Genomic DNA, 12,572 nt, shown 5'->3' with positions numbered 1-12,572 from the left:
TTAACCAACACAAATATTATTGAGCCTTAGGTGGTATTAAACCTACTAGCAAAAAATAAATATTTGACAGAAAAAAACACAAGCTGTCTTATGCCTGATAGACATACATCAATTTAGCAACAGTAAGCTAACATTATTCTTCAAAACTATTACTTTTAATTTTAAATTTTACCTTATAAATGAAAACGTATTGTTCTTTGGTCTGGACGGAGCCTCCCCTGTCACACCTCAGTCTGTACACACAGTTCAGAATATCTACTGAATGACAGTCTTCATATGCTTGCATGCATATGTCTATGGCAAGAAACGTGCCTGTGCGACCAGTGCCAGGACTGAAATATCAAAAGGAATTATTATAATATCATGACAAAAATTGGAGGTACTTAGTAATATGAAAGACTGAATATAAATATTACATGGATTGCAAAGAATGTAAAGTTAGGAATATGTATATGAATGTTAGCCTTGTTCTGAATTTACTTAATAACATGCCCAGTGTTCATTCTTGACAGTTTGACAAATTTCCTCTAAAAATGGTAAAAAGAAATCAGTTAGAGGAAGTTACACTCTAGTATGATTTTTAAAATACCTTCTTTATCTTATTGAAAATGGAAAGAAATGCTTTAAATTTAAACCAATACTTCTTTCCTGGATTTGCTAGTAAATAATAAAATTCCACCCCTACCATAACCACCACTGAAATTCTCCTTTCTTCATTACTTACAGTATATGTAAAAAAATCGTACAAAATGGAGAAAAATTCCCATCTTCTGCCATAAAATGTATATTATACAGCATGTACTTATCATTTATTGACTTTAAGACCAAATGTTCTCCTGTCACCACTTATGCAAAGAACTTACTGAGGAAAGAGATAAATTCTTACCTGCAGTGGACTATGGCAGGCCCTCTGCTTTCTTCCATGTGTTTCCTGGCCTCAAGAATAAATGTCTGCACAGACAGCGTGGACTCTGGGGTACCATGGATTGGCCAGGCTGTGTACCACATGTGGATCACTTCACGGCACAGGTTCCTCTGTGATTGGAGCAACAATAACATATAACATGTAACATGGATAAGAAAGCAGCTGACAAGTTTTTGTAAACAGTATTTTCATAGGAACAGGAACTTAAGAGTATATATTTTTTCATACTGAATGCTGTATTTCTTCTGAAACTAAAATTTTTGTCTTATATTAAAGAGGGGAAAAACTGGTAAAAACAAAGATACTAGTTCCTTGCTTTCACCAAAAAGTGTGATTTGGATTTTTTACTCAACATTTGCTCAGTATGTTTACATATTTATCTATTATCTATAACAATAAACACGAAGAGAGCTGTGCCATCTAATCAAAAATAATGTTGTTTTATCATGTTTGTTAAAGAGACCCTAATTGCTACTGGTACTGATTAAAGAGCTAAACAAGCAGAACTGGCAGAGTCACACAAGTTTTGACCAAAAGCTTTAATGGGCATTTCCTCTTTCTTAAACGCCCAGTGGATGGATAACCATAACAGAAGAAAGGAATATTTACATTTTTTTAAATCAAATTTGCATCTCAAATGATGAATTAAAGATACATGTATCCTTTTGTACAGTGCACATAGACTTTGAATGAATTTTATTCATACTAGTAGGTGCTGCACATGGAGAATATGATACCCCTGGGGTAAGAATTATGTTTTTATACCCAATGCACATCTATTCCAGTAATACATAATCTTATATTATAAAGTTCAGCATTTTAAGGCATTTCATGAATTGATAACTGCTAGTAATAATATTACTAAATAAAAATGCTGAAGAGTGACACAACAAACCTCTACATCCTTTAGTGAGAGGACTGATATGGTATATTCTTGAAAGATCTCTTTCTTCTTAAGCATCACTTCATAATCTCCATATAAACGCATGGTATCCACACCATCTGTGTTGGGCCAATATGGAAAACACTTAGGCTAAAAACAAAATGTGGTACTTTTCAAAATAAGTATTTTCAAGCTATATTTTGTTGTTTTTTTTTATTTAACTGTGAATAAAGGTAATCTTTAGTGTAAGTTTTATTCTAAAATATAATTGATATAATTGTCTCTTTTATTTCATGTTTTTACTATATACTTATAAAATCATATATGTATTATTGTACCACTTCTTTTTCCTCAAAGTCAGTGAGCATGATAATGAGTTTGGACTGTTGTTCCCAGACCATGCGCCAGAAGTCAGCAACAGTTTGTTCCAGTGGAGCTTGGGTGGCAATGTAGCAGTTTCTTTCTCCCATATAACCCTGAACAAAGCACAAAGGATTTTACATTTCTATTCTCAACCTTTGTTATTTGTGTCTGAGAGGGAAATATATATATTTTCACCAAAACATTTCGCCAAACCTCTAAAAAGCAATCCAGGCACGAAATTCAGTTTTTCTTTTATGATATTGTTAGCATGCACAGTTACATACCCTCATATAGTTAGCATTTATGTAATCTGATGTTGGTACACCAGGAATAGGAGCTAGTGGAACTCGAGTATCACGATCTGATTAAAAATGAAAAAAAAAAACAATTTTATTACTGGATACTATATATAATAAAGTAGCAGCACCTTTAGCTTTATCAAATATGATTGGTGATTACGTAATTGAGAGTGCAAAAAGAAAACTTAAGTCAGAAACTGAATAACTTTAAGACCAAAATATTGTTACTGTTTAAAACATGCTATTTCTTACATTTTCTAAAACAGGCCAATCTGGTGGAGCACCACTGATTTGTTAAATTAGGTAATTTAAACGTTCTGTCTTTAAATTGAAAGCAAAGGTCTTAAGTAAAACTGGTCTTACCTGTAGACCTACTATACACAGTATTGGATATAAAGAGTGCCAAATCATTTTTATAACAGTTACATTATACATGTAACTACGTTAACTTTAATATTCTCTATGCACAAAAGACTATAAAAGACTTCTATATACTTATAATGTTAGATTTGCAATCACAACCAGACAATCCTTTCCTTCTTTTCTAGCTGGGAATAACCCTTATTTCTGAAAATACTAGTCCAAAATGAAGTAGTATCTAATATTATATTGTTCTACTTACTGGGAATGACATTGGCATAGCGGTTCTTATCCTCTGCCCCCACCGGCACCTCTGACAACTTAGCCATGATGTTGGGTAGTAACTGAAACAATACATTGCCAAATTGAGTAAATTATTTAAAAGGGTTGTAAAAGAATGTGACATCACAAATTCAACTTTTCATTATTCCTAAGAGATTAAAGAACAATACCTCCAACATGGCCTCCAACCATACTTTTTTTCATAATTTGAAATTTGAGAATTTATTTTCAATGAAATGGATTTAAAATTACTGAATTCATCTTACATTTGTGATATCTCAATCAAACTGGTGATATTGATTTGGTTTCTTTTAAAATTCAAATTAATGTTGACAGTAATGGACAACCCAGTTTGCTTTATCACACTTTGTTGGATTTCACTGACATCAAGATTGTGAAAAATAAATCTGGACCGTAAAGTATTCAATAATAGAAAATCTTGATAACAAGGATAACGCATGCTTTTTCTCCAATAATCATATTACCACTACCACTATTGTATTACAAGTACTAAAACTGAGAGCTAAATGCCTCATGACTATCAATAATGAATGGCATGCCACATACGGTACCTACCCACACATTTCACAGGCCATATTCCAATATCTTAATTATCTTATAGAAACATAATATTCATTTGATTAAAAAAAACTTGAAAATGTTCCAATCTGTTTTAACATAGTATACCTAACAAAACAGTTTTGGAAAATATATTTTGAATAAGTTTTGTTCCAGCTTGATGTGTGTTTACTGTACGAAGTACACATAGGTGTAATGGATCAGCAAATATTAAAAGCAACTTGGTGCTTGCAATTTGTCTACCTCAAATTCTGCTTCCAGACAGTCTGGCTCATTGACAAGAGAGGCAAGATTTGCAAAGTTGACTGGATGTGAAGGGCACTCCTAGAAAATATAAACTAACATATTTAAAAACACCAGCTATCAATAATCATTATTACAAATAGTGCAAACAGTTGATAAATAACCATTTTTCTTTAAAAAATCTTAATATGAAATAGGAAGTACAGCATAGTATAATAGAGATAGGATACAACAGACTATTTACTATTTATTTGTACTCAGTATTCATATCCTGTTTGGTAGCTGCATGAACACAATACCTTTTCTGTTAACAATGCCTGGTTAATATATCCCATAGCTGAATTTCCAGATCGCCCAGACTGGCGAGCTGAAGAACCAGAGTATTCTGCTGACCGTCCATTGCCTCGAGATGACAACCTCTTTGAACGACGGAATTTCGACATTTGCGTCATAGAAATGGAATCAAAGCTGTGGGAATCATAAGAATATCGCTGAGCTTTGCTGTAGTAAGAGCGCATAGTTTTACCTCTTCGGCGCCTTAAAACTACCTGAAATTTATAAATTCATGGTGAGAAAAATTCTTTACTTTGATAAAAATTTTGAATCTTTGCTTGTTTTGAAATTTCTATAATCATTATTTTGAAACTTTAAAGCAATTATTTTGGAAAAATAATTAAATAGTATCTTTCAATCAATACACGTAAAGTTACCTTCTCAATCCTTTGCTAGCATAACAAAATCAAAAACAAAAATTCAAAAAACCATTCAAAGTTATTTAAAAAAACTAATCCATAATTTTTTAACAGCATGAATTAAATCTTAGGGCGCATTCCCATAGATTTTAGATCGATCTATCCCCGTGGGGAGTCTCACTAGATTACTGTCAGATAATCCGGCTTAAATGTCTGTCCCACCTACTACAAGCTGTAAGGGGGTGATTAACTTTCGTGCCCGCTCGGCCGACAGCTATTTAGCGTGAACCCCTAGGGAGTTAGGTCGATCTAGTTGGATCGATCTAATCTCTGGAAATGGGGTCTTACACTTACAAAGATAATAAAATGTAAAGAAATTTTTATCAATGCACTGATAATCCCGTTTCACAATCACATTGTAATTTTAATTATTAAATATCTTAAATAAAATAGTTCTAAGTACAGTATACTCAGACCAATAAAGCATTGTAAAAACCTACACATACGTATTAAAAACACAAAGAAGTGATAATTTTTTTTTTTAATTTCTAAGAGCAGCTAAATTGCTGGCTTGTAGTCCCAAAAATTAGCTTTCAGCACTCCCACTCAAAACTGTTCCTATATTTATTACAGCATGACAGCTCAACATTGAATATAAAAGCATTAAATGAAAAGTAGTGTCCAGCTGGGAAACCAGTGAGGCCCTTTTGTAATCTCAGGTTCAACTGAATTATGTGTACAGCAATGATATGCAAGTTAATTGCTTTCTAAATCAAGCTATCATTATCATTATTATTATTATTATTATTATTACAACCCCAATGTGTTATACATATTACTTTCAAACCCACAGAAGAAACCTACATGCAGAAATAAATTAAACCCAACCTGAAAAGACAAACAAACATTTTCCTGTTGTACTATTACCTGGAGGATGATAAGCAAAACAAAACACACTCCAGCCACAGATGCTATCACTATAGCAACAATAACACCAGTCGCCATGTTGGGGGTCTGTTGGAAAGATGATGCCACAGAACTGGACTTTTCACCTTTGAGCGTATAAGAAAGAAACTGGGGAGAAAAAATAACAGGTTGTGGCATGACTATGCATATCTTTATAACATAATTAATGGAAAAACATGAATTGTGTTTGCTTGTTTCTTACTTATAGCATTTCAAAATTACCAACTTAATGCATTTACACATACATCATTTATTTTTAGTGCTATTGGTATTAATTTTCATTTCAGACATTATTCTGTTTTAAATTATATGATAAACAATTAAGTAGTGAATTCACTTTGAGAATTAGGAATTTGAAAATAAAACTATTTTCTGTCCACTCAATAAGATTTAAAGGTATTGTATACAGAACTTTTGTACCAATTATCCAATTTTTCTCAAGAAAAAATTTATTCTATTCATTCTACTTTTTAATAAGATTAGGGTCTAAGTAATATTAGAATAATATATAGTCTAAAAACAATTTCAAGATGTAGACTACTATTTGCATTGGGTGGAAATATGAATAACAATTACTAGTGCTCAGTGGTGCAATGATAAAACTGAAACTGTTATAATGTACATGTAAACCTCGTGCAACTTCCAGTGATCCACATAATATACATTACATAAATAGTAGTATTACAAATGCCAAAGATAAATACCATGTAAAAAATCTATTACTCTTCAAAGGTCCAATATCATGAAAGATCAAGGACTCCATTTTAAAGAACTGGTTTGCAGAAATACATATATCATGATTGACAATCAAGTTTTAAAAATGGTACAGCAAACCATGATCCCTAATTATAAATAATATAACAGAATTAACCTGTTAATTCAATCAAACTCAAACAATAATGGTAACATACCCTGTCTTTGAATGATGTTGATCCACCTGTTACTTGGAACCCACTCTCAAGAAGACCATAACATTTTTCCGTCAGGTAAAAGCTGAATTCACCTCTCTCATTCGTTAAGTAAAACTCGACATCTATCACTGCAGACCTCTTAAAAATTATATTCATTTGTTTACATATGTACATATTCAGGATGACCACTTGCATTCCTTTTATAGACCTATCAATTGTAAGTTCAATGGCTTTTGACATCAAAGACTGAAATTCTTCTCTCTGGCAGCAAAATTCTGTCCAAGTCATTTTCAGCACTAGTGATATATAAATAGGTGGGAGGGCATCTTTGGCAATTGGAGTAGTCACTTGCAGTAGTTTTGATGTTGAAGTGATTAGAGTGGAAGGTTTGGGCTTTATTGTTACCTTCCTCAGTGCTGATTTTGTTACATATTTAGGTTTCCCTGTTGAAGGCACGAAAGGTGTTGTCCGTAGTGGTAAATTTACCCCCAGTGTAGTTATCAACCTATGTGTTGTGGTTGTTGTTGCAGTTGTTGTTGTTAAAGTTGTTGGCTGCCTAGCAACAGTTGCTATGGTAATCAGAGTACTTTCAGTTCTAGTTTTTGCATCAGGTTCAGGTGTAACATTTCTTCCTTTTTCAGGTTCTTTGCCAGAATCTACTTTGCCATCAACTGGAGTGGTCTCAAATGGTGTTGGAGTGGGTGTAGTGACCTGGTCACTTTTAACCACTTTGGTGGGCAGTGTTTTCTCTGTTTCCTTATTAATTGTATTATCTGTGGTAATAGCCTCCTGAGGACTAACATTGGCAACAGAGGATGATGAAGCTGAATCAAGGTCTGATACAAATGTTGATGCTGATGTTGACAAATCATCCCCAGCTGCTGTTGATACCATGGTGACTGTAGCCAACTGAGAAGACACTGATGCAAAGGAGGAGAAGGATGCCTGAAGGTGGTGGGCGCTGTGGGTTTGGGATGCTGAGTTCTGTTGTTTCTGTGGCTCACCAGACAGATAATTAGCCATTGGAGTAGTTGTATTATCCATTGGAATAGAAACCTGAATGTTGGTTGTCATGGTTCTATTTTGCCTTATTGTTAATGATGCACCAACCATTGCCTCAGTAAAACTAGATGCAATTACATCTGAGGAAAGTGTAGAAAACGGAATGGTAGAACTGACAACTGGATATGTATATGTTCCCATACTCTCAGTTAAAGAGAACTTTTCAGGAGACATGGTAACATGATTGTAAATATGGGGAATGGTCGATACAGCAGTTGGTACTTTTTCAGCTCTGGCTATTGAGGAAATGGAGGTTGCTGAATTTGGCTTCACAATCCCTGTGAACAAATCTCCATGTACTTGCACTGTTTCAGCCCTACAACTAGTAGTGACTCCAGTTGTTTTGTACTCAGCTGGATTATATGAACCAATGTAATCTGATCCTGAAAACACTCTGGACACTGTTACAGATTGTTGATCCAAACCACTGTCTACAAGATTTGTATGCATAAATAAACTGGGACCAGATCCTGTGCTGTCACTGGCTGGCGCTATGGTGAAAGTATTCATTTCCTTGCTCTGACTTACAGCAAATTTTTCAACTTTGGTGGGTGTGTACCCGGATGCACTTGCTGATACAATAACATTTTCATTTGTGGTCATATTCACAGATGAGGTCCTGTTTTCATTGCCGGTCATGCTCATAGGTACCCCATGTTCTTGCTTCCCACCAGACAAAAAGGCCAAGCTAATGCTGGAAATGTTTTCCATAATCTCTGAAGAACTTGGAGCTATCAAGCATAAAATAACACCTAAAATGAAGCAGAAGAACTTTACAAATACTCTTTCTCTTGAATACTACATTACAAGGTGTAATCATTTGGAAAATGTGCAATTGAAAAAAGATATATGGTATTTCCAGTGAAGAAGAAAAACCAAAAACTGAGTCTTGCATAAAAATGAGAATTTCTAGAGAGAAAACAAGCATTATTTAAACCATCTGGCAAAACAACTTATAATGCAAGTAAAAATGGAAAAAGTTGTAAATAATGAAGATAAATGCACATTAAAAGTAAAGAATTGTTCCAAATTATTTAATTAATATGTTCTATCCATCAAGTTGGCACTTTTCTAACTTAAAAGTATGTTAGGTGTTGGTTTGGTGGCCTTAAGTAAAATATAAATCTGTTGATGATATTATTTCTCACTAAATCTTTCATCACCTCAGCACATATGCAAACAATATTCCATTTCTTTTATCTCACTCATTCTGATAAAGGCAGGTATTTAATGTCAATGCAGTTCACCTTTTTCAGGCTAAACTAGATCCACCTGTACAGTTATCATAGTGTCAGCATTTTCAATTTACTTCCCAACACACCAAAATACCAGAATATGTCAATTATTAACATTTCCCTTTGGAGTCTGAGATATGTTCTTTATCAAATATAAATGAAATGAAAGGGAACTTGAGCTAAAAACAGCCTATTTATTCCAACAAACAGTGTCATTAAACAAGCCTGAGGAAGAGCACTTATAATACAGCTGAATCAATACACCGGTATAATTGCCTGTAAGATAAATGTTCAGAAGCTAAAGTACCAATTCTAAAGTTCTGTTTTCTACTGAAAATGTTTCATAGGTAAATTGCATTTTTTGTCACCTGTTGTTCTCTTTTTATGCAATGTTATTTAAAATGTAACTTATGAGTGTTTATTTTTCAGTCAGCACAACTTTTTTCCATATGTTACTTTATTTTTCACTTCATATGCAAATGAATCTGCTTTTACATATCTTGAAAGACTCCCAACATTAACCCTTATGTAACTGGGTACTCTACATGCAAAACCTGTATGCATGGCTAAGTCTTGGTAATTTAGCTGAATTAATCAACACAATAACTTGGTTGCTTGGAAAGAGAGCTATAGTCTTATTTCACTAATCATTTAAAATACTAACTAATGAACAAAATCTGTCCAGATTACAGAATTATCTTTGTTACCTAATTGATTAATTATATTCTAATTGTGTGGACATTAATTAGCTTGTGCCCAAAGTCAGGACCCTGGAAAAGTGCTAGAAATTCTATTCAAGCAATATATATATCTTGTCGATAATGTTGGTGCTGCTTGGTATTAAGTAAATAACAAAACACCCATTCATCATACAATATATAACATAAACATTTCCAGTCATATATTTGTGATGCTACATCACCAATGAATCATTTAGCAATGATCTATTTGTATCACACTAACTTCTAACCAAGGTTGTTAAGATAAGTGATGTGAAAACACATATCTGTTACTGGCATCAAGTAGTTTATGGCTCCAGCAAGCAATTGTAGCAAATCATCAAAAGACTATACTACAACTGCACCCTCAAGTTGACAGCTTAATTCACATCTGAGTTTCACAACTACATAAATAAATAGTTTTAAGTTCCTTTGGTTTTGATTAAAAAACGTAAGTTTAAACAGCACTGGCTAATACTGCGCATTCCATTTAAATTTATTCTTTAGACAACAATCCTTAAATGCACTAACCTTGGTAAAATAGCCTTGTATAATTATTGTGCGATAATTTTCACATTTTCTAACAACATTCCTACCGGTGTTACATTCATTATCTTTGTTCACTGATAAATAATTCTGATAAAGAGAACTACTGTGACTACTAAATGTTCCCAAATCTGTGTGTGTGTGTGTGTGTGTGTGTGTGTGTGTGTGTATATATATATATATATATATATATATATATATATATATAATAGACTTCTTAGACTATAGATTTTGGATTTTGAGTGTGTGTATTTCTTCTGTATCTTCTGTAGTGATAAACTACAACACTCAAAACCCAAAGTCTAAGAAGAATATTACAATTAATCTTTCTCTTGAATACTACACAATTAAGTGTAATCATTTAGAAATGTGCAATTGAAAAAGACATATGGTATTCCCAGCAAAGAAGAAAAACCAGAAACTAAGTCTTGCATAAAAATAAGAATTTCCAGAGGGAAAACAATTAATTATTATTTAAACCATCTGGCAAAACAACTTATAATGCAAGTAAAAATGGAAAACTTGTAAACAATGAAGATAAAGAGAACTACACACACTCAAAACCCAAAGTCTTTACTTACAAACAAAGTAGAGGTCCATAATGCAGGATCACCCTTAACAAAAATCAGTTTGTGATGTCTTGTAATGCAAGTAAAAATGGAAAACTTGTAAACAATGAAAATAAAGAGAACTACACACACTCAAAACCCAAAGTCTTTACTTACAAACAAAGTAGAGGTCCATTATGCAGGATCACCCTTGACAAAAATCAGTTTGTGATGTCTTCTCCCTGGACAGCTTAGAAAATCATTTGTATTCTGAAAATAAAATATATATGTATCAGATCACTTTATAACACAGTCTGACACATTCAATTTTTTTATACAATAGTCATGTTTTCATGACAAAATTAATTAGATATACTAGTTGTTTTCCCCATAACTAAGCAACATGGCTGAGTTGCAAGATGTTTTTTCCCAGGTCCTCATATGCTCTCTAGAATGTATCTCAGCATGAAATTCACTTTCAGTCTGTGGTGTCTGCTTGTTGTTATCTCCAAGAAAGGCAGATTACTGTGTCTAGCTTACAGGATAAGTGTTGCTTTAATCCACACTAAGACATATTATATAGATTATTTATATAAATCCAGATATACATTCTTTCTCTATGAAGACACAAAATGCAATTAACTCCCTGGCTATCTGACGAGGTTTGCAAATCATGTTAATCTTCTTACATTGTCTGGAAAGTAATCTGACAATGGTCAACTCTAATAAACTTTTTTTTTAAGATTACATATTGCCAAGTATATACAGCAGCCATGAACAGTGTAATATCAAGCATCACCATCACATTTAGAAAACAAGTACATAAGTATTGTATGCAGATAACAAACCTAATTAGAAAACGTAAATACCCTAGCCCCCTCCCCCCAACATAGACACAAATACAAAGGTACATAACAAACACACACCAAATTACAAATTATGTTCTCATATTGTATAAATTTGTTTTTTATACAAACTTGACTCATGTAGGATTTCCCTTAGTGCATTTTCTACAGCCACCTGTAGCTGTAATGTTTGTGTTGGTCAAAACAGATCATATATGCATTCCTATTCCTCTAGTTTAGTGTTGGTTAAATTCTCTCCCACATGTATCAAATTCTTCTGTTTTGCTGATGTCACTGACTCAAATTAACTTTTCTTAAAACTGTAAATTTTCAATGATTGAAAAGAATGAATCTACCAGTCACAGCTCTTTTTTTAAAATATACATGATAGTTTCTGTAACAATCAAAGTTCCCAGTTGATTTGATGAAATATTCAGCCTCCCGCAACTGTCAGTGTCTCTGGTAGTCTTATGTGTGAAAGATATGATGAGCTGACTGCATCAGTCTGCTCTTTTGAAGACAAAAACTATATCCTTCTAAACAACACATATGCAAAGATTTTATAACAAAAACAGCATTACTGTGCGTGTTCTTCACTGGAAGTTTAAATATCTATTGGATGGAATTCAGGCCAACTTGAAATGCATCCACTGCCTTTATGTCTTCCAATCATGTGTGCCTATCCTCAACTGGTTTAAAAACTCAATGGTTTGTACAAACACAACAGGTTCACTTAGGGCTGTTTTGCCAGTTGTTTTTGCGCTGGCTCATTCTCCTATAGTTGAAGTCATCCTGTTCTAAATGTTCTCAAAGATGTTTTCAGTATTGGTATCATATTAACATAACACAATCCATAGATGCAAGAAATTGGTTGGATATTTTCTTGGGTTTATGAAGTTCTTAAAAACTTTCAGCACCTCCTACTCAGTCCCTTCAGTGTGTCTTTGAGTGTAAGTCTAGTATCCAACATTCTTGCCAGCTGCTTTTCAGCTGGAGTTGTATCCTGGTGCAGAGTACAGTTTTGCTTCTGGAACAACTGCCTGGCAAGACTTTGCATATGTGATAAGCTGTGACCTGTGCTTCTGGGTCAGATGCCAATCACAGCTTGGGATGG

General features: G+C 33.5%; 1 protein-coding gene across 4 annotated transcripts in view; it reads right to left on the bottom strand.

The window, feature by feature from the left end:
* LOC106176231 (uncharacterized) overlaps positions 1–12,572 on the bottom strand; it is a 20,615-nt gene extending 8,043 nt beyond the window's left edge. The window contains exons 1-12 of one of the 4 annotated variants that reach the window (XM_013558524.3): positions 11,591–12,572; positions 10,791–10,883; positions 6,504–8,317; positions 5,554–5,700; positions 4,234–4,482; positions 3,935–4,015; positions 3,093–3,174; positions 2,456–2,532; positions 2,147–2,284; positions 1,821–1,958; positions 887–1,035; positions 173–332 (exon numbers count right to left, since the gene is read on the bottom strand). In XM_013558524.3, the coding sequence (XP_013413978.2) occupies positions 173–332; positions 887–1,035; positions 1,821–1,958; positions 2,147–2,284; positions 2,456–2,532; positions 3,093–3,174; positions 3,935–4,015; positions 4,234–4,482; positions 5,554–5,700; positions 6,504–8,317; positions 10,791–10,809 (3,054 nt within the window). In that variant the 5' untranslated portion in view covers positions 10,810–10,883; positions 11,591–12,572. Of the gene's footprint in view, positions 1–172; positions 333–886; positions 1,036–1,820; positions 1,959–2,146; positions 2,285–2,455; positions 2,533–3,092; positions 3,175–3,934; positions 4,016–4,233; positions 4,483–5,553; positions 5,701–6,503; positions 8,318–10,646; positions 10,710–10,790; positions 10,884–11,590 lie in introns of those variants that run through there. The other 3 variants (XM_087009468.1, XM_013558525.3, XM_013558526.3) reach the window with 3 other exon arrangements.

Source organism: Lingula anatina, chromosome 1 (assembly GCF_051362555.1).
Source record: "Lingula anatina isolate TDL-2025a chromosome 1, LinAna3.0, whole genome shotgun sequence".
Classification (NCBI taxonomy): Eukaryota; Metazoa; Brachiopoda; class Lingulata; order Lingulida; family Lingulidae; genus Lingula; species Lingula anatina.
The sequence above is the reverse complement of the archived record's forward strand: the minus strand, read 5'-3'. Positions and strand labels throughout refer to the sequence as shown.